Source organism: Physeter macrocephalus, chromosome 10 (genome assembly GCF_002837175.3).
Source record: "Physeter macrocephalus isolate SW-GA chromosome 10, ASM283717v5, whole genome shotgun sequence".
Lineage (NCBI taxonomy): Eukaryota > Metazoa > Chordata > Mammalia > Artiodactyla > Physeteridae > Physeter > Physeter macrocephalus.
In genome coordinates, this window is record NC_041223.1 from 85,264,725 (window position 1) to 85,291,794 (window position 27,070).

The 27,070-nt window shown below is 40.6% G+C and overlaps 1 protein-coding gene across 4 annotated transcripts in view; it reads right to left on the bottom strand.

The window, feature by feature from the left end:
- Positions 1-27,070, bottom strand: part of COL12A1 (collagen type XII alpha 1 chain) — a 116,053-nt gene that overhangs the window by 22,935 nt on the left and 66,048 nt on the right. For all 4 annotated transcript variants that reach the window (XM_055087661.1, XM_055087658.1, XM_055087657.1 and 1 more), the window contains 17 exons: positions 26,576-26,705; positions 25,799-25,941; positions 23,804-23,933; positions 21,961-22,080; positions 20,710-20,856; positions 19,364-19,480; positions 19,067-19,213; positions 18,460-18,534; positions 13,998-14,137; positions 11,969-12,092; positions 11,655-11,798; positions 9,720-9,884; positions 7,438-7,476; positions 7,202-7,340; positions 4,506-4,648; positions 4,105-4,214; positions 146-295 (listed from right to left, as the gene is read on the bottom strand). In XM_055087661.1, coding sequence (XP_054943636.1) covers positions 146-295; positions 4,105-4,214; positions 4,506-4,648; positions 7,202-7,340; positions 7,438-7,476; positions 9,720-9,884; positions 11,655-11,798; positions 11,969-12,092; positions 13,998-14,137; positions 18,460-18,534; positions 19,067-19,213; positions 19,364-19,480; positions 20,710-20,856; positions 21,961-22,080; positions 23,804-23,933; positions 25,799-25,941; positions 26,576-26,705 — 2,163 coding nt within the window. The remainder of the gene's footprint in view (positions 1-145; positions 296-4,104; positions 4,215-4,505; positions 4,649-7,201; positions 7,341-7,437; positions 7,477-9,719; positions 9,885-11,654; positions 11,799-11,968; positions 12,093-13,997; positions 14,138-18,459; positions 18,535-19,066; positions 19,214-19,363; positions 19,481-20,709; positions 20,857-21,960; positions 22,081-23,803; positions 23,934-25,798; positions 25,942-26,575; positions 26,706-27,070) is intronic.

Genomic DNA, 27,070 nt, shown 5'->3' on the forward strand with positions numbered 1-27,070 from the left:
GTGTAACTTTTCCAGCGGTTCAATCTAACCAAGAAATAAAACAATTTAAAACTCACTGAGGAAAAAAAACCTCACTGATTACTTTTTAAAATGTCATTTCAATCTTAATACAAGACACCGAGAAAAATAAAAATGTGTTACTTACTGTGGCTGATTTCCTCTCCCCTTTAAGTAGTTTTCCAAGAACTTCATAACCATCAGTTGTGATATTTCCAGCCTCCTTGATGTCCTTCTCTATAATTTCATAGCAGTCAATGTAAATCTTAACACTTTTTGAGGTCACTACGATATGAACCTAAAAAGATCATTTGTTTCCATTACAAAATTTCTACCCAGAACAATCTGGCTTCTACATACTTCAGATCACAGTTTTAAAAAAATGTGTTCTTAAAGCTATTCTCGTCCCAAATCAAGAGGCTTGGATTAAAAATCCAAGCACCAGGTTGCCGTGTCAATGTCATTTATTAACAGCATCAAATTAAATGAACCACTTAACCTTTCTGGGTCTTGGTTTCCTTCAGCTATTATACACTTGCATAATTTCTTATTTTCCCCACTCTGTACTCTTCCTGAGGTGGCCAGAGATACTGTAGTAGATGAGATGCTTCTGTAAACTATAAAGAGCTATTCAGAAAAGAAGCAGACTCACAGATATAGAGAACAAACTAGTGGTTACCAGTAGGGAGAGGGAAGCAGAGGGACGGGGAGGGATACAGCAAAATAGGGGTAGGGGACTAAGCGGTATAAACTATTATGTATAAAATAAGCTACAGGGATATATTGTACAACACAGGGAACAGAGCCAATATTTTATAGTAAGTATTTAAGAATAAATTACAAAAAATGAACTATTCAAATATAAGTTAATAAATCATTAATATATTATTATACTCAGGACAAAGGAGCCTCGAATGTCTTCCACTGCTTTTGCTGAATTCAATTTTTAACTGGTTAGTCCCTAATCGCTGCCAAAACGATCTTACACACCATGTAGATACCCAACATAGGAAAGAGCTAGCACGTGTCTTTTACAGAGATTCGGCTCTGGAAATCAATAGATTCAAGATTCAATTTCCTTATAAGAAAATAATCTTGTTGATTTATTTTTTTATCTGATATTGAAGACACTCGGAATCTTAAAAAAATCTATTAGTACAGATAATTAAGAAAACATCTGTATTTCAGTGATGTAAAGAATGGCTGCGGGTAATCTTTGACTTTAGAGTTATGCTCATAGTTTCCACTTATCACAGCCCAAATACTCAAGTAAACCCATGATGATTACTTTGAAAAGTTTGGCTCCAAGTTAAGAACAGAAATTCCCTTAAATGCTTTGAGTAAATAAGCATAAGGACAATCTCTAGAGATTTTTTTTAAGCAGTAAATATTTTTTCCACATAGAATCACCACCAAAACACTAATTTAGTGCATCTATAAGTGGTAAGTATGAATTATATATTGCTTTTATATAACAGTGATATATGGCTTACTAAAAATAATTTTAAATACCCCTAGGGCAATCATCTAATACTGAATTCAGGAAGAACACCATACAAACATTCCCAAGGTGTTTATTATCTAATAAGAACTAAAACTTATTTGTTGGCTCTTATATGAACAATCTCAGAAGCAAACATCCACAAACTACTTGAAAAATCATAGTATCCAGAAAAATTATTTCAAAATCAAAACTTTCCATTTTTGAAACAAAATTATTCCAAATACACTTGTCATGCAATGCTAACCAGAAAGAAACACAGGCTAAAAATATATTCTGCTACAATCTCTTCAGTGTGTTTCATTGCATTTTAAACACATGCCTAATTACGTGTCAGAGCGGCTTTTATCTGGAGACCATTGTCCCAAGTATTTAGGGACTCTTTCCCAGCTGGGAAGGACTGTTGGTCACAGACCAGTAGAAAGAAACAGGAACACTCTTGTCAACTCATCACCCTTCCGAAGGTCTGCCATTCCCTAAAACCTTATTTTTCATCTCTTCCGCCTCTTTGTCGCATGACAAATTTCTCTCTTGAATCTACGTCATCTGTTACAACAGGATGGAGACATAGAAAACGCTTCCAGAGAATTCTCCAGAAGCAGTAGTTGTCTGCCATTCCTTACTTAAGCTATCCCCTCCCTCCCAAGAGCCCCCTGTATGTTATTCTCACTAATTTGCTGCTATCAGAGAACTACTTGTTCTTATCTCAAGGACTGAAGAACTTCAGTTCCCGAATTACATGGAAAATGAGAGAAGAGCGTTCTCGAATCCTTGGATCAGTGGAATGTAAGTAGCCAATAGTGATCGCATTTGGTACTTGAATAGATAGGATAAATGAGAGTAGGTTAGAAGAACGGTGCGGGGGAATGAAGGAGGGAAAACAGCATAATGAAAAAGTAGAGGAGGAACTAAAAAGAAAGAAAGACATTATGAAAAAAGGAGGTAGAGAATTTGAGGAGAAAAGAACGCTTGTGAGAACAGGAAAGAAGAGGCATTATGTAAAACCTAAGAATACAAATACCTCTCTCTAGAAAGCCAAATTAAGAAGGGAATGTCAAAAAATAATTATCTTGATTTGCAATAATTAATGACTGTCACTCTTGACCTCTTCAAAATACTGCCTTATTTTGCTCAGTAAAATGAAGCATTCAATGAAAGTTGGAAATTAATAATAGTTATATTATTAATGATAGTTCCTAAATGGTTATCAGTTGGTTAATAGAGGGCTGAATTTCTAATATCTTCAGCGAGTATGGAAGAAAAATAAAATAGTCTTTTTGGGCAAGTTACTCAAGTGTAAGTTTAATAGGTGTATCAATGAGCCAAAAAGAAGTTCATAAGAGCTTTGCCAGATTCAACATCTATTACCGGACAAGGAGAAGGCGAAGCCAGTAATATTTGTCTAGAATCTGCTTTCCCAGTAAGGCATTTATTTTGCTGCACTTTACCAGGAAAGCCTGTAAGCTGTTAAGCAAATACGCCTTTATTCTCAGAGATCTCTGTTTTTCCATCATTGTTTTTTGCTTCTCACTAACGTGCATGCTGAGGCCTCTCCAAGCCCCATGAAGAGAGTCTCTTGCCATCCTCACCAAGAATCTGATTCATGAATAAGAAAAACATTCTGGAAAGAAGCCAAGATTCTCAGGAATAGAATCAGCAAGAAATTCAGCTAAATCTACCCAAGTACAGGGTAGTTCTTCAGTTTTCACTTGAGAATCACATTGAACTAGAAATATTAGTCTTCTGTGTATGAGGACTAACTTTCTGAGCGCTATACTGGGGAAATTTTAGACCACTTGCACGACAAGTAGTAGTCTTCCTCCTGTTAACTTGATCCAGTGGATGAAGAAATTCCATTAAAAAGTCCACTCCTAACCTACACGGTTCTTTTCATTTCTAATGCTGCCAACTTCAGCACTCTTATCTGTAAGGTAACCGTCCTGACAGCAAGTTTCTATTTATCCTCGATGTTGAGATTAAAAAAACTAAGATCGTCAAGGACAGATAATCCCCTAAGAATTTATCTTAGAACTTTTAATAAGAGATTTTTGGAGAAGTTGTAAATGTGTTCATGCAGAAGTTAATTTAGTAAACAGTTATCTTAATTATTTTGATAGTTAATGGTAACTTTTGGACTGGCATGTTTGTAACTTTTCAATAAACAAGCAGGCAGAAGCAGCTTACTATTCTCTATAAAAGAATAAATAATTTGATCCATTTAATACAATCCACAAAAATTAAGCTTTTGAAACAAAATGACATAGAGGTTCAAAATAAAATGGTAGGTAGAAAAATGGGCGTACAATGTTGTATATACTACACGACTCATATTCTGAAAAGACATTAGCACTGAAAACACATTGAAATGTTAATAGTAGTTATCTCATGGTTAGTCGAATTATCGTTTTAAATTTCCTTCTTTGAATTAATCAAATTCTTTGAAATAAGGTATTGTTCTTAAAAGACATGGCTATGTTTCCACCAGTTTAACATGACATTTTAATGAATAATAAAATAAATTAGCTTAAATTTTAAGTCATATACTTTTTTCTACAAATAACTTTTTTCTATAAATATTTATTTTTCTATAATCTTAACGTTTTTACCTTGTGAAAACTTCCATAGAATAATGTCTTCACTTCATCTGTGTCAAACGTAATAGTTTGTACCTCACCCCTTGTATCCTTGTTGAAGAATGATAATGTCTTGCTAGAAGCTGTAATCAACACACAATTCTTATTAAATCAAATGCATGGACACTCTATATTGAAAGTATTAACAAATAATTCTTGTTGGAGAATTCTCTAAAAAAATTAATAATTTCAGTTAAGATAAAATGTAATTCAAATATTTACTGATATATTTTTAAAACTTTAAACATAAAGGCATAATCAAGTAAATATATATATATATATCTCCAGAAGGTTCTTAAAGAAAGAGAAAAGGAAAACCATAATCAAAAATATGCATGCATGTGCCTTAAAATAAGATAAGTTATAATCCTTACGATCTGCAATCACCCCAACTTGTGGTTTGTAGTCTCTGTCTGTGATCTGCCAAATTGCAAAAGGCTCACTGGGAGTTTCTGGGAGAAGCCTGAATAGTAATATAATCGTATATGAAGTGGGGAGGCCACTGGGATGTAGATCTCTGTTGGATGAAACAAAATTAGTTAATTAATTGGGATTTCTCATCAGAAATAGAGGATAGTTTAAATCTTCGGGCTAGAATCTCATCATGAGTAGTATTAGAAGCCATTTATAATAATCTGGCTACATATGAGAAGGGGAAAAATTTTTAAATGACCTCAAAATAGCAAACACTGAAGACCCATTATGTAAGCAGTAATAGATGATTTATAATCTGATAAAGTCACAAAAGTCTGGGAAATTGCCAAATGGTCTTTCATCCTACTGTTAATAAATCATTTTTTCTAAGCACATAGATAATTTTAAAACTATATAATGATTTTAGGGTGATAAAACTTGTATCTAGGGATGTCATTTAAAGAGAGTAAATCTTACTAAATGTATTTAATTTCCAGCATCAGGGGTATGAGATCATAAGCAAGATGGCTGAAGGCTTTAATTGATCCCTCCCTATATCTAATAGTTTTTACACTTCCCAAGTCCTCCCTTAAAGTCAAGTAAATCAAATAATCTCCAGAAGGTCACATGTTCCCCGAAACAAAACCAATAATAGGTTTTACGGCCGCATACATGTGCAAACATTTAGTGCTGATAAAGGGATGTGATTCAATTAAAAGGAAATGTTTCTTGGCTCTAAGTCTGTTGGATGTCAAATGTGGCCCCATGTGTCCTTCTAGAGTTGAGTCGGTCATTGTTCTAGGGGAACCTCTGAGGCAGAATTAATGGTTTTCTGTCTGAGACCATTTACTAGCACTATCTTCCTGAAGGTAGGAAAAGGGGCTTAATAATCAGCTCTTGGAATGGACTTGAGGACACAGGGAGGGGGAAGGGTAAGCTGGGACGAGTGAGAGAGTGGCATGGACTTATATATACTACCAAATGTAAACTAGATAGCTAGTGGGAAGCAGCTGCATAGCACGGGGAGATCAGCTCGGTGCTCTGTGACCACCTAGAGGGGTGGGAGAGGGAGGGTGGGAGGGAGACGCAAGAGGGAGGTGATATGGGGATATATGCATACGTATAGCTGATTCACTTTGTTATACAGCAGAAACTAACACACCATTGTAAAGCAATTATACTCCAATAAAGATGTTTAAAAAAAAAAAATCAGCTCTTGGACAGAAGAGAAGCAACTCCTCCATGGATTTTGACAGAGGGCACAGAATGTCTCTTGAGGTTTCGTGTCCTAGTACCACACTGCTAGTACTTCTGGAATATAATGCTGCCCTACATTTTTTTTTAAATTTTTACTGGAGTATAGTTGATTTACAATGTTGTGCTACTTTCTGCTGTACAGCAAAGTGGATCAGTTACACATATACATATCCACTCTTTTTTAGATTCTTTTCCCATACGTATAGCACAGGGAACTCTACTCAATACTCTGTAATGCCCTACTTCTTAAAGCATATGTTCCGGGCAAGCTGACATGATGCCTTTTGTATGTCCAAAAACTGACCATCTTCATAATATTCCACGTTAAAAATAATTTCTCCATATTAATTCATTTCTCACCTAGCCCATTTTTCTCCTTTTTTAGTTAATGAGTGGTCAGGAAAAAAATTATTTAATTGCATTTATGCCTCTTTCAGCCACAAGTTCTGAATCTTAAGAGGACAGTGGGCTGTCATAAGTTAAAGTGTAGGAATCATATCTTGAGGTGACAGAGTTAAATGCTGGGTACTTAAGGTTCACTGATAAACCTAAAACTGCTAGCCAGTGTGGTTGACCATAAAAGAGTTAGGAACTCACAGCGTGGTCCCACTACAGCAATACAATCTGTGCTTCCTTAAAAGAAATGAGCTTCGGTTTTACTCTGAATTTTCCGTCGGCTCTGTCAGAGCATTTCAAATTTCAGGCATCATTGTCTGACCCTGTCCTAAGTTTCGAAACACTTTCTTTCTTCTTGTTCTTTTCCCTCCATAAAATGCCAAACACATATTTTTCGACATTCAAGTGTTTTCATTCTAATAAATAAAAAGTACATATTTTGGCTATTGGACCCAGGTACAAACTTTCATCGAGTAAAATAACAACATCTAGAGCTACCCAACAGATTGCCAGAGCACCAGCCAATAAACACTAACTGCTGCCTGTCAGATCACAGGTCATGGACAAGCAAGACCACTGCAGTCTTTCAGCTTCTGGAGTCAGAAACACTAGGAAGAATGCCTCTTCTCATGCTGCACTGATCCCATCCAGTCCCTCTGCACCAAGGGAGAAATGTTCAAAAGAAGAAGTTGCCTCCCTGTTTAAACGACCTCTCTTAGAAGCATAACTATAATCCTCGACTTAAATTCAAAAGGATCAGTAATCTATCATATGGCAGACACAGGATGAGATTCTTGGGTCTCAGAGTAGCAAGCTTGAGTCCTAGTCTCCTGTGTGACCCAATGGAACACAGTTAACCCAACTGTACTTAAGGAAACTAAACCAGGTCATCCATAGGACTCAATTCTAAAATACCAGGGTTCTAAGACATCAGCAAAGATTCCAAGCCTCAAACAAGCATCTGGCCCGTGGTAAGAAAGAGGACTCCTGTAGTCACACTCACGCTGTAGGCTGATTCACAAAGGCGTTCTTCTGAAGCCTGTAAGATGAGTAGCTGGGAAAAGACCCCGACTCCAAAGAGACTCCTTGCACAAAAGCAAAATTCTTTTCTGTCAGGTTGTATGCTTCAAGCATCTTAAAACCTTTACATCAGAAAAAAAAAAAATATTGAAATGAGGTCATTTTAATTATCTTATTGCTTAAATCCTGAAATAAATTAGCCCGAGTATGAACGCTTACCTGGTGAGGTGTAGCCATCCAAATAAATGAGAGGACAACCTGCAAAGTACAGTGTTCTTTAAGTACGATTCACCAACAAGATATACAAACATTATACACGCACAGAAAGCACCTGCGTACATACATCAAGTAACAAACCTGTTCATTCACTTATAAAACATATCAATCTAACCTTTTCTAAGTTATTTTGTGTAGACTTTCCACGTGTACGTGAAATTATACTACTGACCAGTGTGACCGTGTTTTCTGGACATTCTCCAGTGCAGCTGGAATTTTACAATGTTCTTAAGAATGGTAAGATTGGGGCTTCCCTGGTGGCGCGGTGGTTAAGAATCCACCTGCCAATGCGGGGGACACGGGTTCGAGCCCCGGTCCGGGAGGATCCCACATGCCGCGGAGCAGCTGGGCCCGTGTGCCACAACTGCCGAGCCTGCGCTCTGCAGCCTGCGAGCCACAGCTCCTGAGCCTGCGTGCTACAACTACCGAAGCCCATGCGCCCCAGAGCCCGTGCTCCGCAACAAGAGAAGCCACCGCAATGAGACGCCGCGCACCACAACGAGGTGTGGCCCCGGCTCGCCGCAACTAGAGAAAGCCCGCGCGCAGCAACAAAGACCCACCGCAGCCAGAAATAATTAAAAAAAAAAAAAAAAAAGGTAAGATTGAATTAAAGGAGGGAAATTTATAGATGTTTTTCAATAGATTAAAGAACTTTTGCTGATGAGGATGATTATAATTTTTGTGACTTTCTGTTTGAATTTTTTTTAAAAAAATCCCACAAGGACTCAGAGGCAAAAAATATACAAATCAATTTTCACTGCAAAGTAAAGGAGCTGTTACAGCGGAGGATTACTGGACTGAATGTCAGTATTATGACATAGTATGAGTGTGTTTCGTGTTTGGTAATTGCAATCATTGTTGCTTTTGTTGTGGTCATCCATTTACGATGCTTGGTGTCAGTTTATTTATCTCTTGTAAAAATAAAATACAGTGTGTGTGTGAGTTGTGGAAAAAAAAAAAAAAAGAAATCTAAAAAAAAAGAACTTTTCTCCCAGGAAACTTCAGATTTGTGCAAGCGCAGGAGGAGCCTGTCGCCACCCAGTCCTCTTCTCTGCCAAGCCATGGAGGCTCACGCTGGCCACCAGACACCCTCTGCACACCAGTGGCAGGTGTGCAGAGGGTCTCACCCTGGGCCCTGGAGCTGGGGCAGCAGAGGACTGCATCCAGGACCTCGTGGAATGGAAGGGGCAGCTGGTGCACCAGCTCACTTGCACTAGTGCGACTCCCTTCTGAGCTTTAGCGTAAGTTTTACAGTAAACCACTGACGTTCGTTTACTACTGCCGCCTCTAACCCGAGTTCTGAGATCTCGATATAATGTTTAATAGGGGAAAACATAACACTTAAAAAAGCACAGCCCTGCCTGGGATCAGGGGTCTAGACCAGCCACGCAACGGTCTCCATAATCTAAGACCCCAAGAATCAGAGTTCATGGATGGAGAAGAGGAACAAACCAACTTAAATCATCAATCTTTTGTCCTTCACTGTATTTTAAGAGTTGAGCTTGAGGTCTCGGTATAATATGAAAAATCTACACCCAGGTAAACAAGTGGGAACCAAGTGCATTGCTACAGTGCACACTCACACAAGTCAGCTTTCTCGTGGCTCTCTTGAAGCACGGATGTTGACGGAACAAATACCAATTGATTACTAACGGGGAAAAAAACCTTCATCCCACGGAAATGCTTCTCTAAATGCGTTTCTAAGTAGCAGATTAATTTTCTCAAATGTCACAGGCATTGGGATGGTGGGAAAAGGATATATTCAAACACTTTACTTCCATACAAGGAACATTACATCTTCAAGGCTAAAAATGGACCTCTGACAAGCACACAGTTAGCGTGACCTCAATAGGAGCAGTGATTCATCAGGTTCTCAAGTGGTTTCCCAGGATCTATTTAGGCACAGACTGGATCTCGTATAGGACAGAGAATGGTCGACTCCGGCGGTCCCCAACCTTTTTGGTACCAGGGATCGGTTCCGTGAAAGACAATTTTTGCACGGACGGCGGGCGGTGGCGGTTCAGGCGGTGATGCGAGCAATGGGGAGCGGCTGTAAATACAGACGAAGCTTCACCCGCTCACCCGCCGCTCACCTCCTGCTGTGCGGCCCGCTTCCTAACAGGCTGCGGACCAGCCGCGGCCCCGGGGTTGGGGAGCCCTGGTCTACTCAGTGGTTACTCTTTCAAAACAACTGAGACTGTGGATCCACGTGGACCGTGACTCACTTGAAGTGGCAGTTTCACAGACAAATGTGATGAGGTTGTCCTCTATCTTCTCAAAAGACTCAAAGTCATCCACAATGAACACGTGCCGTTCGCTTGGTTTGCTGGCGATGGTGGCAAGTTCATTGTACTCGACGTCAGCCACGCCGACTACAAAGACACTGAACCCTGCAGAGCAGCGTTTATGGAGAGAATTACATATCCTTTTTTCCATCCTTTATGGTTCGAACAATTCAGAATAAAATCTTATCAGAAATGATGCCACATTTTCTCAGCTAATGCAACAAGCTCTTTTTAATTGACATAACCTCTCTTTAAGGAATATGCACTCTTTCCAGGTCTTCCTATTTTCTGGCTTCTAAAATTCAATTACTTGGATTTCCTAAAATAAAGTCTTAACAATTAAAAGATGAACATTTTAATAGCAGAATGACTTAATGTGGTACTCATTTCCTTCCACACATCCACAGTCCTAATATAGCCATTAATTCTGCAGCTGTCTTAGGCAACATTAACATTTCAAGCTCATGTGCCTCAGAAACCCACAATGGGCTCGTTTTAAACTCTCCCTGAAACTGATTGACTCAATAAACTCAGGCTCAAAGTCAGCAGTTTGACCACTTTCAAAATGGAATCTACAACTCCCACTGGCAATAAACTTTCACTTATTTAGGCTAATACAAATAAACAAAGTTTTCACTCCAAAAGCTTAATTCAACAGTAGAAAAAAATAGACTACATAAAGAATTAGTTACATAATTAGAAAGAAATAAGGTAACTTGAGAAGCAAACACTGATAACCCCAAAGTTAAATCACAAAGGAGCCTAAAATATACAGGAATCTGCTCAAAGTGCATAACACGACGGCAAGAACTTATAAAAAGATCAGTGCATAGAACAATCTCTGTTGTAAGAAGACAGTATGACTTAGCACTGATCGTGACTCATACTTTTAGCCAAAGACCCACGTATGTGCAGATGACAAATTCCATGTAACGAAGTACTTTACAATTTACGCCACGATAAATCATGCATAGCATAGAATTCTCTCTAAAATATGTCCACTTTGGACGCTGCCTGAAGGATTGGGGGTGTTAATGCAACTATAAAGACTTAGTTTCATCTCTAATCATCCTGAATAACCAATCCAACGGGCAGTGTAACAAGGAGGCTTTCAGGATGTTTGACTGACAAAATCGACACCAGCAATATCTCCCTGAGGTCTCTCTGCTCCTTTGCAATGAACCTTCCAGCAATCTGTTTGGGGTCTGCATCTGCCAGGACGTGCTAAACCTATGTCTCTCCTTGCACAGGACCGAACCAGCATCAAGACTCATTTATGCTATGGCAGGAAGCCTGCTCGAGGATCATCCCGTTACTGCTGTTGTGTAGGCTTCCAGCCACTACGGGGGACAGACCCTGAGGCACGTCTTATACAAAGAATACACTATGTCATTTCTGAGCAATTATCAAACCATTCCATGATGAAATGTAAACAAACATTAGAAGGGTACGGAATACAGAGTAAAACAGAAACTAAAGTAAAATCAGTAATTTTGGTCTTTTGCAATCATTCCTGGACGTTTGAAACTGTGAAAATAATGAGTGCAATCGCTAGGCATCAAACTTATGCTTGTGCTACGTGGAAAACAAACTTACGGTTACCAGGGGGTAAGGAGGGGCGGGACAAACTGGGAGACTGGGACTGACATATACACACTACTACATAGAAAACAGATAACTAATAAGGACCTGCTGTAGAGCACAGGGAACTCAATACTCAGTAATGGCCTATATGGGAAAAGAAGCTAAAAAAGAGTGGATATACGTATATGTATAACTGAATCACTTTGCTGTACACCTGAAACTAACACAACATTGGAAATCAACTACACTCTAATAACAATTTTTTTTTTTTTAATGTATGCTTGTGCTTACCTGACTGCTGGATGACCAAAGCCGCCTTCTTGACCTCGTCCTGTGACCGACCGTCTGTGACCACAACCAACACCTTGGCGACATTCTTCCTCATACCACTCTCCCAGGTCAAGACCTTCTCCTTGATAAACGTGAGAGCTTTGCCTATAGAATGTGGCATGGAACGTTTTAGTGTCATCTCAGTGAAAACAATCCAAGTGCCCTTAGCCACGCCCAACTGATAAGCAATTGAATGTTAAGAGTTACACTCCGCCTATCACTCCAAAGGCTTTGGCGAGTAAAGGTCTATGTATGTACACGCTGATGAACTGTACCTGTTCTTGTGTTTCCTCCTCTGTACCGGATATTCTGGAGGGCCCCGAGGGCCAGGGCCTTGTCGTTGTACGTGTTCAGCTTAAACTCAGACTTGACCTCGTCGCTGTACTGCACAAATGAGACCTGAAAGGAAAGGCGGTTTGGTGGTGAGGGTAAGTCACCTCTTTTAAGGTATCAATTGTCAAGTGATTCTTCTAGCTACGTAATGGGGAAAAGAAGTGTATTAGACCTGACGGAATATGGTATGCTCTTTATAGCTAATGTTGTAACACTGACTACTGTTGTCTCACTAGATTCTCTAATTTCTGATCTTCAATGAAAGTGTCAGTAATTGATATTAATAATGTACATGCACTGTATTTTATTCTCTAGGATGTAAGAAGGGATGGGTAAAAGTGGAGAGCAATGAGATTCCAAGATTAGAAATGAGAACATACCATCTTGAGCTCAAATATTGGCTAAGCAATTGCTTCTCAGACAACTGACCCTTCGCACTGACCACATCTATTCTTCATGGTAATATAAAAGTGGCACGTGTGTGATAATAATCAGCACTCATCACAAATTCAGTGACAGTGTGATTTAGTGGAAAGAATAAAAGCTTTATAGTCAGGATTCAATGGGCTCAAATCCTAGCGCTCCCAGTTAATAGCTTTGTGACATTGGGTAGGTTCCCAACATCTCTGGGCCTTCGTTTTTTATCAGTAAAATGGAGACAATTATACTTACTCCTATGGCCAGTTTAAGGGATGAGAATCATGTATACGAAGTAGCTGGCACATAGAAGTTAAGAAAATATGGTAGCTTTTTTTCTTATTTTTTATCAGAAATCTTAATTTCTAAAAGGATTTCAAAAAAAGGCTTACTTGCTCACACTTTAAATTAAGACTATAACTAGCCTGACATTTTACTCTTCTTGGGTTGGAATAATAAAATCTACAGAATTATTTGGGGATTTGAAATTTACTATATGCCACAAAGCATTATTGCATAAAAGAAGACATGATTTGTTTATGAAATTATTTGTGGTTTATGTCAAAAATCTCTTATTTTCATAACATCTCTAAGATGTACCTGCCTAAATAAAGAAGAAAATTCACCAAGAGAAATGGGAAGGGAAAGAGGATTCAGAAAAATAATAATACAGTACAGTCTCTCGCCTTAAGGGGTTAATGATTTAGACAGAAGAGAATCACACAAATAATGACAATATAAAGAGATACGTGCCATAACAGCAACGTAGACAAAACCCTTCAGGAGTGTGAAATGCCTAAAAGCATCAAGGAAGCCTCTCCAGAAAGGGTGCAATTGAAGTGGGTCTTCAAGGTTGCAGAATCCAGGTAGTAAGTAACAGAGCCACCGGCCCTGAGTCCAGGGGTATGTTGGGAGTGGAGGAGATTCTCAGCTTCACTGGTGGGTCAGCGCTAAGTGAGGGATTATTCTTTGAGGTGTGTCATGGAAGGATTAATTTTTCTAAGTTCCCACTCTAGTAAAAGCAATAAATTTGGAGTGATTCCAAAGCAAGATAATTGGTAGTCATCATTGTAGGAAAACAAATTAATTTCCCTTTGAGTTAACAATGGCCTTTCTTCTTCTGGTTCAGGTAAAATCTGCAATGTCGTGATAGAGGGGGCAGTAGGGTTCCACACCCCGCCCCCGCCAGTCACTATCCATCACTGAATCCCCTGACTTAACGGGGTACAACAATCACAATGCATTTAACTTCCAGAACATAAAATGACCTTTTAGGAAAATGTATCATTGTCAGAAGATTCAAGCAGGAAGTAAGAGTTAGACTCCCCTAAATTCTGCAACAGGAATATCATCTAGCCAAGAGAATACCTAGAGGAATATTTATTCTTCTATTTATCTATCATTTGCACCCAAGTCCTTCCCAAAAGTCTATGTGTAAAGAAAAGAGAAAATAACAAAGTCAAAGTGGAGTTTATACTGAAAAGTCTTTCTACTTAAAAGTTTGAAGGAAATAGCAAGACATTACAGATGAATAACCTTTGAAACGACACCCACCTGAATTCCAGCAGGACTGATTTCATCAAAGGCTCCCACAGTATTGAAGATGAATTTTACAACTTTGTTAAAATTATCATCCCCGATACTCCAGGAGGCATCAGTCAAGAATACAATATCTGCCTTGGCCCCTTTGCACACTGGGGGAAAAACACAGAGGAAGCCCCAAATCTCATGAATTCTTTCATTTAAGTGAAGTTACACAACTGAGAAACGTAATCTAACACCCTGCTACTCCTCCAAGCGTGGTTCAGCAGCAAGGGCATCATGGCCTGGGAGCCGGATAGAAATGCAGAGTCCTGGGGCCCACCCCACACTCCCTGCATCCGAAGCAACAGTAGCAAGGTGCCAGATGATTCACGTACGCAGTGAAGTCTGAAAAGCGCTAGTCTAACTGGCCCTCAATTTCTGCTCTGGAATTACTCCTCCTTACTCTGCAAACATACGCTCCCTCCTCATGGGATTCTTCAAGGAGCTTCAAACAATAACCAAGGAGGAAATCAAGTGAAAAAAACAACCATGCTCAGAACTTAAGAAGAGTCCTCAGTGGGTCTGGAGATTTTTATATATAATTATCAAAGACTTGGTGTAGATTAAGGTGTCTCTTCATTTTAAATTAGGCCACTAGAATCATATGGAGGGAGGGAAGGGATGGAATGAAATAAAGAAACACCTTTAATTAGAATCTTCAGACTTGAAAGCTAAAAATTCTGAAAATAAAAATTTAACATTTTAGTGATAAAAACTGACCGTGTAGAATGTATAACACCAAGAATGAACCCTAATGTAAATATGGACTTTGGGTGATAAAGATGTGCCAATATAGGTTCACAGGATGTATCAAACGTCCCACTCCGGGTTGGCAGGGGGGATATGTTGAGAGTGGCGGGAGGCTGTGCACGTGAGGGGGAAGGGCATGTCGGGACTTCTGTGTACTTTCAGCTCAAATTTGCTGTGAACCTAAAACTGCTCTAAAAAATAAAGCCTATTAAGAAAACAACCTTGGGGCTTCCCTGGTGGCGCAGTGGTTGCGCGTCCGCCTGCCGATGCAGGGGAACCGGGTTCGCGCCCCGGTCTGGGAGGATCCCTTTTTTTTTTTTTTTTTTTTTTTTGCAAAATTCACAATCTTATATGTTGTGGAATACGAATACATGAGAGAAGTCAGTCATTACCACCAAAAAGGTAACAAACGTATCCATCACCCCCAAAAGTTCACTGGTGTCCTTTTATAATAGTCTCTCCCTGTCAGTCCTCTCCACACCCCTTCCCATCCCCAGGAAGTCACTGATCTCCTTTTGACATGATAGATTAATTTGCGTTTTCCAGAATTTTATATAAATGGAATCAGACAGTATCTTTTTTTTTTCCCCTCGGGCACCTTGCACCCAGTATCATCATTTGGAGATTCATCTATGCTGTTGCGTTTAACAATAGCTTGTTCCTTTCTCTTGCTGAGAAGAATTCCATTTATTCCATTATTGCTTAGTATTTCACTTTTTGATGAACATTTGGGTCATTTCCTGTTTTTTCCCAATTACCTGGGGTTTTTTTTTCTTACAAATAAAACTGCTATGAATATTCACGTAGACGTCTTCGTGCGAACATATGCTTTCATTTCTCTTGGTTTAGCACCTTGTAATGAAATGACTGAGTGGTACCGTAGGTTTATGTTCAACTTTAAGAAACTGCCAAGCTGTCTCCAGTGTAGATATACATTTTACATTCCCACCAGCAGTGTATGAGGGTTCTAGTTACTCTACGTCTTTGCCAACACTTGGTCATTTTAATTTTAGACACTCTAATAGGTGTAGTGGTGTCTCATTGTGGTTTTGGCTTTTGCATGTCTCTAATGACTGGTACTGAGCGTTCATATATCTTCTCTGGTAAAATGTCTTTTCAAATTTTTTCCTCACTTAGTAAAATTGGGTTGTTTGTATTTTCATTACTGTGATTTGAGAATGATTTATGTAATATGGATATAAGTATTTTAGCAGATTATGTGATTTGTAAATATTTTCTCCTAATCTGCGACTTGTCATCTCATTCTCTTAACAATGTTGTTCAAAGAGAAGTTCTTAATTTGGATGAAGTACAATTTATCAGTTATTTCTTTGCTCACATTTTTGGTGTGATAGTGAAGAAACGTTGGCCTAATTTCAGGTCACAAAGACACAAAGGTTTATAGATTAATTATTATATGTGGGTTTAGGATCCATTTTTTAACAGGTTTTTTTATCGTGGTAAAAGCCACATAATATAAAACATACTATTTTAACCACATTTAACTATACAGTTCAGTGGCACGAAATACCTTCACGTTGCTGTGCAACTCTCACCATCGTCCAGCTCCCGAATTTTTTACCTTCCTGAACTGAAACTCTGTCCCCACTAAACACTAACTCCCCCTCCCCCTCCCCAGCCCCCTTGCCCCCCTGCCCCTGGCATCTACCAATGTACTTTCTGACTCGACAAATTTGACTGTTCTAGGTACTTCATTTAAGTGGAATCAAACAGTATTTGTCTGCACCTACTGTATAGGGGAATGCATTTTTAAGGTAAACTTCATATATGCCCTACAAACAGATTGTACCTTCTTTTTTTTTCCCCCTGTGCTCTACAGTAGGTTCTCAATTAGTTATCTATTGTATACATAGTAGTGTATATATGTGAATCCCAATCTCCCAATTTTTCCCACCCCCTTTCCCCCGCCTTGGTGTCCACACGTTTGTTCTCTACGTCTGTGTCTCTATTTCTGCTTCGTAAATAGGTTCATCTGTACTACTTTTCTAGATTCCACATATACGCGTTAATATATGATATTTGTTTTTCTCTTTCTGACTTACTTCGCTCTGTGTGACAGTCTCTAGGTCCATCCACGCCTCTGCAAATGGCACAATTTCCTTTTTATGGCTGAGTAACATTCCACTGTGTATACGTACCATATCTTCTTTATCCATTCGCCTGTTGATGGACACTTAGGTTGCTTCCACGTCCTGGCTATGGTAAATAGAGCTGTAATGAACACTGTGGTACATGACTCTTTTTGAATGATGGTTTTCTCAGCGTATATGCCCCAGGAGTGGCATTGCTGGGTCACATGGTAGTTCTATTTGCAGTTTTTTAAGGAACCTCCATACTGGTCTCCATAGTGGCTGTATCAATTTACATTCCCACCGACAGTGCAGGAGGGTTCCCTTTTCTCCACACCCTCTCCAGCATTTATTTGGATTGGGTTGTTTTGTTTTTTCTGATATTGAGCTGCATGAGCTGCTTGTATGTTTTGGAGATTAATCCTTTGTCAGTTGCTTCGTTTGCAAATATTTTCTCCCATTCTGAGGGCTGTCTTTTCGTCTTGCTTAACATGTCTTTAAGCCAAAAATATTTACTGAATTGCTTTCAACAGTCTAAAGAAACACATTACTATTTTATCCTATAATAATACACTTTTAATGTTTAATTTTACTTCTTTAATAGGCTTAATAAAGCCATAACATTCTAGAGCCTTCTAAGAGAAAAGAAAAATACTTTCAATTAAATGTTGGAAACAGAATGTGGGAAAAGAATAAACCAGTGGTTAATTAGCTAAAACTTAATTTGATGAAGCACTGAGCATTGCCCCAGATTACTGAGAGACCAATCTTAGTAGCTCAGTCTATGTCTTCTTACCAATTCACTACAAGGGGGACAATTATGTCTCCAACTTTGGTGAATGGAAATTTTTTAGCTTTGTGTAATCCAGGGCCCTTCTCAGGTCAGAAGCCAGGAACTCCAAAGCCAAAGGTCCCAGGGGTTACGCTGCAAATTTAGCCCAAAAGGTTCCCAGTGCCTGTCGATGCCAGCAGCCACAAGAAAGAAATGCCCGCCATGTGACAATGGATTATTTAAGGCACCCCTAGACCTTCCTCTGCAAAATCGAGGAAACAGAGTTCCAGCTGAAGAGGCAGAGTGGTTTATGACTGTTTTGTTTTGTTTTGTTTTAATGTCGGTTCATTGGTTTGTTTATTTATTTATCTTTGGCTGTGTTGGGTCTTCGTTTCCGTGCGAGGGCTTTCTCCAGTTGCGGCGAGCGGGGGCCACTCTTCATCGCGGCGCGCGGGCCTCTCACTGTCGCGGCCTCTCTTGTTGCGGAGCACAGGCTCCAGACGCGCAGGCTCAGTAGTTGTGGCTCACGGGCCCAGTTGCTCCGCGGCATGTGGGATCCTCCCGGACCGGGGCTCGAACCCGTGTCCCCTGCATCGGCAGGCGGATTCTTAACCACTGCGCCACCAGGGAAGCCCTATGACTGGTTTTATTCACACTAAAATGGGCCTGGAGCAGAAGAGCAAATGACTGGTAATCTTTGCCTTTAATTGAAAAACTCTTTAGCAGGAATAATAGGTCAGAAATGTTCTATATCAACTGCATAAGTAAGAAGGCTATCAATCCCAATCAGCTGAATGCATTGCCTAACAGCAGTACTTACCTTCCCGGGCTGGAGGAATCGTGGGAGGGGGAGGAGGTGTAGGCGGCTCTGTAGGAGCTTCTGTTGGTTTTACAGCTAGAATTAAAAATAATAATTAGAAAAACGCAACAGGTGCACATTTCGTATCTCAGAAAGTAAATTTTTAGAGCCATTTATGTCCTCAATAACAAATCAAGCGTCATGGGCACTGACGTGCTGGGAATCCTATCTTATCCAAAATTGGTACCACTGGTGGTCACTCAACATTGACTACAGCAGCACGGAGCGAAGCCCAGATGCAAAGGGAGAACGTAAGACCTTCAGATACAGTCAGATGAGCAAAGGTCACTAATAGGGATACACGTCCACCTTCTCACCGTCAGCTAGAGCCAGCTCTCCCTCCTTTAGGTCTTTCCTTACAATTACGCCAACTCCAACAGGGGCAGCACGGATCTGCTGCAGATAAAGGTGCTGAACCAGCTATAGACGCCACTTCAAGGACCTGCCATCATGTCACTATTGCTGCTTGTAAGGAGGAGTGCCACACAGGAGTCACTTATGTCTCCCACACCCGGAGCATCCTACTCTGAAGCCTTACAGAGACTCCCCAGATTACTCAAACACTTACTGGTATGTTCTTTGACAGAGACACCTGGTCCCTCAAGATTTGGTGTCTGCACAAAGACAGTGGCGCCATAATCAGTGTCCGGTGACAGGCCGGTGAAACAGTGACTGGTTTCTGATCCACGCACTGTAATTTCCTGGCCTCTTGTTCCTGATTAGGACAGCAGAGGAAAAATGCCAGTGTCACCAGTAATTATATTTAAAGACATTTTGATACATCATTTTATAAATAGAATGACACCTTTACTGAAGTTTTAAATGTGGCTACTATGTGCTCCAGGCCATTTTTTTGCACACGTACCGTCTGCAGGGCTTAGTTTTAGCCTGTAGGAAGTGGCTGCCCGGTGAGCTGACCATCTAACACAGAACGTATCCCACCCGACCTGGTAAGTTTTCAGATCTGTCACATTCAAATATACTACAAAAGAAGGACAGAAAGAAATAGATTTACTTCATAAATAAAGGCAAAAAAGCATACTTTTCATCACAACACAATTTTAAAACTTCCACTGTGGCTGAAAAAAATAATGTCTAAAGTCTCACATTGTTTCTTCATAAGAAACATACGTAAAACAAACACGAAAACATGGTATTGTCAAAACCGACCTCCCTTTCTACGACTGATTTTCAAGGGAAGGAAAATGCACATTCAGGCGTACCTCTGAGATACTGCAGGTGCAGTTTCAGACCACCAGAGTAAAGCAAATATTGGTACAATAAAGCGAGTGACACAAATATGTTGATTTCCCAGTGCATGAAAGTTATGTTTAACTATACCGTAGTTTATTAAGTGTGCAATAGTGTTATGTCTAAAAAAATAATGTTCATACCTTCATTAAAACACTTTATTGCTAAAAACTGTTAACCATCATTTGAGCCTCCCACGAACTGTAATCTTTTTGCAATAGTAACATCAAAGATTACTGACCTCCGATCACCATAACAAACATAATAACAATGAAAAAGGGTGCAGTATTGCAAGAACTACCACATGTGACACAGAGACATGAAGTGAGCAAACACTGATGGGAAAATGGCACCAGTAGGCTTGCTCCATGCCGGGTTGCCGCAAATCTTCAATTTATAAGAAAAACACAGCATCCGCCAAGCACGATAAAGCCAAGTGCCGTGAAACGAGGTCTGCCTATAGCCCCTCTCAACGCAATGAATGTCAACGACAGCTCATGAAAAATAATTTTAAAAATTTTCTTAAAGGCTATCTGCTAAGTCCTCAAATAGCCATTAAAGCACTTGATGACAACAAAATCTATCTGCAAGCTGAATCAGTCATCGTGGCATTTACGTGAAAACTTTCAATTAGATCAATACATTTAGGTAATGGACGTTTAACATCAAATGTCAGGAAAAACCACATAGCATCCCACGTGGATAAAATCATAATTTTTATAATTTTTATCTTTTAAAACTCAAAATGTATTTTCTATGAAACAAACATATCTCATGATTATACGTTTTGTATACTTGATTATACGACGTAAGCATTTGTTTAGCTGGACACAAAAGAGTTACCTACTCGATGCTGAGGAAACATGCGTAAGAAAAAGAAAGAAAGGAAATTAAAAACAGACTGACCTGGTCATTTATACTACACTTTTTCTTACCACCACAAAAAGCTACGTGACTCACATGTAGTGCCTTGGTCCGTCAGAGGGACACTGAGTCCAGAATCATACTGAGCATAAACATTCACGTCATAGGTGGTGCTGGGGTTGAGATTGTGTAACGTGTATGATGTCACTTCTCCAACAAAGACCTCCATGGGCTCATTGGAACCTTTAATAACAATCACAAAAATACATAGAAATATGCCATCCCTAGTCTCAAATTTGTCTCAAAATCAAATAACTTATACTCAAGTGATAGTGTGAACACCATTAACTCCATAGCCCTTATGCACGTGCTCTCCGTAACACACGCTGCATTACACGGTGAATACAAAACTGTGCGCAGAGACCGAATCCTTTTCCTTGTTATTCTCAAAGCATAGCACAGTAGCTAGCATGTGTACTAATGAATGTAGCAGGTGTGTAATTAATGTTCCTTTAACGAATAAATCATCACACCGTCAACTACTCTAGACTCTCAGGCCTCTTCTTTAAGCTCCAGCTTGCCAGCCTAGTGCTTTGTACATACTGGGTGCTCAATTAACATTTTTCCGTTGTAGAGATGATTTCAGAACGTCTGTCTCCCACCCCGTTCCGTGCAGTGGGGTTACTGAAAGTCCTCCACCTTGAAGTTCCCTCTCCATTTCTTACACAGGCTCGCATATCCTTACACTTGCCTTCTCTCCTTTATTTTTTTCTAGTTCACATCCTTCCTGGGTGGTGCATGGAAGATACCCCAGCAAATTTACTATAAAAGTATTTTGCTTCCATTTTGCTAAACATATAGACAGAAGATGGAAACATAGATGGCGAATAATTTAATAGAGGGGCTATCCATTTAGGTGAACGTGTCAGTGGGAAGCTGAAAGCAAGCCTGTCGTGAATAAACTGAAATGCACATGCCCCAAATGGAATAATACCCTGACCTAATGGGAAAAATACACAAGTTTATACTAATTAAGTACTCATTATTTCACAAGCATAATAACATATGGGTTGTCTGAACACAGCTTCAATTTGTGCAATTTTATGAACCAGATCAGACGTTTTAGCCATGCAGATTAATGGGAGTTGCATCTAAACCCATAGTAACAATGATACTTTAGACCACTGGCTTGAATACTATTTCCAGAAACGTTACCTCTGGTAGGAGAGGGCTTGATGTGACAACTGAACTATCAGGAGAATCTAATCATGGGGGATGCAACAAAGAACACCCCATGCACAAATAACCCTCCAATGCATTTCTAAGATGATAAAGGTGCCTCCTTACCCACTGGGTTATACACAATTTTATATCCAAGAACGGGAGATGGTGAAGGATCCCAGGACACTCTGAATCTCGTATACCATTCATCTGAGATGTGTATGTTCTGAGGAGGAAGTAATCCCACTGAAAACAAATATTGGCACACGTTACTGACCTTTTATTGACAAGCGAGGAGACAGCACAGAACTTCATGAGTATTGACCATGAATATTGACAATGCAGCCTCACGAGAGCAAATTAATAATATCCCATAGGGTCCCGCTCCAGAAGACAATTAAAAGGTATTGAAATGTTCAACAGAAAGCTTAGTAGTTTTCCAAAGTCAAACAGCAAATCAAATGGACTCAGGCACTGGTGATTTCTAGAACTGGATTCAGAATTATAAAAAGTAAAAGAGATCTCATACCATTTTTTGGAATGTTATAGATCACAGATGGTTAGAGCCAAAAAAAATGACTTACAGACTATTTAATCCAACCATCTTATCACAAAAATAAGATATGATTTGCCCAAGACCACACAGCTGGCTAGTGACCAGAACGAGGTTCTTCCCCAGCACCACTATAACCTCTACCAACATAACCTAGAGTAAATCCTCACGTCTCCAGAGTACTACCCAACTCTATCCCCTGTTAGATCAACGCTGTGAGGTAGCCTGTTGGTCAGCCACCGAGTTATTATGCACAGCGTTACACAAATAAGGACTTAACTTCAAAAACTTTTTCACAAGAGAAACCAGAAGTGGCTTTGGCCCTTCCTAGGAAACTAAAGATCCAGTAGAGATTTTTTTTATGTGCTTGATTAAGCACAGAATTCTGAAATACAGCATTTCCTCCAGAAAAATACCAAAATATATTCTGAAACCTAAGGGAAGAGTGAAAATGGGAAGCTGTTAAATTAAAATCATCTTGAGTCGCTAGACGGAGTCTGTGTTGACTCAGTCCTGTAGACAACAGGTGTCAATACATATACAAATTCCTGGCCTCCAAAGACTGAGCTGAAACGCTCTGGTCCTGCTTTTCTCTCAGGAGTTTTCAAATGTTACCTCTCCCAAATCCTGCAATGTTGTCAAGATCATTTAAGCAGAAAAAGAGTTTGGGCAACTACGTGGAGCAAGGAGCCTGAAATCATGTTACTTAAGTGGATTTTTGCTGAACGAAGTGGACCCACGGCCCAGTCCACCTTCACGCTCAGCCAGGGACTCTCAACTTTGGCTGGGCACTAGAACTTCGGCAGGTCTGGACCACGTCTAGACCATTAACATCAGTGTGTCTCGGGGTGGCGTCCAGGCGTAAGCCTCTTTAAAGGTCCTCAGATGATTCCAGCAACCAAATTAGAGAACTGTTGATCTAAACCATAAGAAACTGCCGCCCACGCAGGCTAGAAAAGGGGGCTGAACCCTGGTAATCCATTAGTACAATAGAAAAAATATTTTTTTTAAAAAAAGCTAAATTTGTAAAGAGAGAAGATGATTACCAGTCATCTTGCTTCTTTTTCATGACTTAAGATTCTACGGTGATGGGGTCTTTTTTGCTGACACTTCATTGACTGAGTTAACAGCTACAGCCTTAACCAATACCACACAAACTAAAACATTATTCAGTGACTAAGAAGTGGTTTTCCAAAGAATAAAACTATCTCAAGCAAAGCAAAATATGCAGATTTGTGTCTCATTCTCCTTCTTTCAGTGGACCTTTAAAAAGTTAATGACACATTCCGTTGTCATACCATTCTGACAAAATTCAATATCTAATACAAATGTTAATGCAGTATGAATGGAGTGTCTGAGATGTATATACTCAAATACTACCAAATTTAAAGATTATAAAAGGGTTAAGACATTTACCAGTTCTTCCATTTCCTGTCAAATGGGTACCATCTCCATCTTCATAAACAGCAATAACAGTAATTTTATATGGGGTATCAGATTGCAGGGGCTGTAGCATTACATTGTTTCTTCTGCCTGGGACAGTGGTCTGCAGGGGAAGTTAAATTATGAAGTTATCATCGGCTAGAGGACTTCCAGATCAACACTTTTGTATGTATTCCCATAAGCAGTAATGTTTTCTTCATGGTTTCTTTTTCTTGCACAATGCTCAGGGCGAGGCAAACTGTCCATCACGGTGCAGCAAGGGAAATGGTTTTAGAGTCAGGCAGGTCTCAGCTCGAAGCCCGCCTCAGCCACCTCCCAGTCTTGTGTCTCAGCGTCTCAGAAGGAAGGATGGAAGCCATGAGGATGAAAGGCAGTGTCTCGTACTTAGTGTGTCAGTTTCGTGGTGCTCCTTCCACAAATATGCACCCTGCGCCCACCGTGGGCCAGGTGCGGCACCAGCCACTGGGAGCCCACTGAGGAGCAAAAGCGGACTCAGTTTCTGTCCTCAAGAGCATCAGTTTTGGCTGCCCTGGTGGCGCAGAGGTTAAGAATCCGCCTGCCGAGGCAGGGGACACGGGTTCGAGCCCTGGTCCGGGAAGATCCCACGTGCCGCGGAGCAGCTAAGCCCGTGCGCCACAACTACTGAGCCTGCGAGCCGCAACTACTGAGCCTGCGCTCCACAACGAGAAGTCACCACAATGAGAAGCCCGCGCACCGCAACGAAGAGTAGTCCCCGCTCGCTGCAACTAGAGAAAGCCCGCGCGCAGCAACGAAGACCCAGCGCAGCCAAACGTAAAATAAATAAATTTACATTTTAAAAAGTATCAGTTTTGCTCATATTAATTAGGGGAAAAAGAGGAAATGGAAAATACATTCAGCTGCCCCCACGAAGAGCAAATGAACCAGACAGACCTCTCGGTCTCTCTTCCAACTCTATGCTTTGCTTCTACAAAAAGCAGGGATCACTTGAACCATGAATTCCAGCGCGGAGTCCCCTAATTCTAAATGGTGAATTGGGAGGGGAATTACATTTTTAATGTTTTCAGAAAGTGACGGGAAATAGTGTATTTGTCCATGGCAAGGCTGAATAAACACTAAAGCAGGAGCTTCTCTGCTTCGGCAAACTAAGTGTGGTAATACCGCTTACCCCATCTTGATCAGAAACTCTTAAATGGCAGTTACATGGGTTTCTGATTAATAAAAATAGGAGCTTGAATTAAAGCCTAATATATCAAGTTCAAGTAGATGTCATATTCTATAACGTGGGGATAATGAAGGGAGAACCATCAGAGAGGATGTATGTGGCAAAATGGCTGCAAACCACAGACCTCACTGCCTTACAATCAACATTCTGCGTAAGAGTCTACTAAACTATCACATCAATTAATCACTAAACTTGAAAGAAAGTAGTGAGTTCTTCCATCCATAACGGATGGATACACATACTGAGGGCTAGGAGGAAGTTAGAAGAAACGTGAATCTGGTTCTGGAGTGACAAAATATGACACTCAAGAAGTTTAAAGCTAATGTGAGAGTATGTACACTCCAAAACCAAAGTGTACCCCAAAATGTTAAATTCAGAGAAAAGAGAGCTTGATTAGCCCTGGAGTACTGAAGGGAGACCTTGTGGAGGAATTATATTTCAAGAAAGGTTAAGATTTAGAGAGTCACATAACTGGAACATTAAGTTAGGTAGCTCAGAATAATAGGTATCATGTTTCACCGACTCAGTTCCTATGGGATAATTAGAAAGCTAGAAATACACATTTTTATGAGATAAGATAATTTTTCAACCTGTGTTTAGAAGAGAACTGAGCCCAAAGATACTGATCGTGCAGGTGGCCCCAATACCACATCAGAGAACGACTCAGCTGTAATCACAGCCCTTCCTAAAGAAGAAAGCTTCCTTTCACCCTCCAAGCAGGTAAGGGCTTACAAAATGCCCAAATGAATGAGTAACAGACTCACATATTCATCAATTGGGTCCCCAACGGTGGGAGAATAAATGATCCTGTATTGCTGAACCGGCCCATCAGCGTGGCCCCAGGATACCGAGAGGCTGTTGGTTGTCTCCCCAAAGACTCTCAGATTTCTTGGTCCACTTCGTGGTACTAAATAAATAAATACAACAGAGTTAGTTTCCTGTCTGTGACCATAGTGGACACAGGGGTGGAGGGAGGGGCATGAAAGAACGGCGGAACCCAGGGCAGAGTAACTGTACCCCGGTACTTCACGACTCTCTGGGCTGCTTACTCCCTTATGATGAAATACACATCTACGGCTCTAATGTGAAACCGTAAACAGTAGAAAGTGCTGCATTCAGAGCTACGATTACATGCTGAACTTCCAGTGACAGAGAGCTAGGTTTGAACGTGGAAGTACAGACTGGGAGAGAAAGGGATTATTTTAACTGCTATAAGCACCTCCTGTTTAATGAAACAGAGAGGCCGCGCCCTAACACTTCCAAAGTGCCCGGTTGGTGAGAAGACCCACCGCAGGCAGAAGAAGGGAAGAAACCCCTCCTTAACTGGGGTCCAGATGAGAAAACGGCCAAACGACATCACTCAGCTGGGAGGGCAGTCATGGGCCCAAGGCTCCAGGCTGAACGTGACTGTGTGCAACCCAGCACTCCCCTCACCTGCGCAAGGTAGAGGCGATTCCCCACCCCCCCGACCCCACCCCACCCCCGAGGCCTCCCGCCCCAAGTCACAAGGGAACCCGGTGGAGAAAGGATTTCCGCCTCACGGGTGCGGCCCTGGGCGGGGCTGGGCGGCCCCTCTGCGTCCGAGTAGAGGGCAACGATGTTCACGGAATAGGGTGTGTCCGGAATCAGCCGCTCCAAGTGCACCGTGCGGGTATTTCCCGGCACCACGATCTGGAGGGGAGGACACGCCAGATTCTGCTTGACCGCAACCCAACCCAAATGCTTACCGAGTCTTTCATTAGTCAGCATCATAGTGTTTACAGTAAAAGGCGGAGCCCAGCACGGCAGAAACCACCTTCTGTGCTACCTCATGAGATCTGTCCAAGCCCCACTGTTAAGGGCAATTTATCCTCAGAAATTTCCTCTCCAAAAAAGTTAGTTCATACTTGACCCTTGGTAACTTCAACTATCTCCCATTCGTGTTCATTATAAAGGTTCTCGAATACAACATCCAGGGCTCATGATAGTTACCCAAAAGCATCCCGAATGTTAGATACACGTAAGAAAAGGGACCCCCCCCACCACCCCCACCCCCC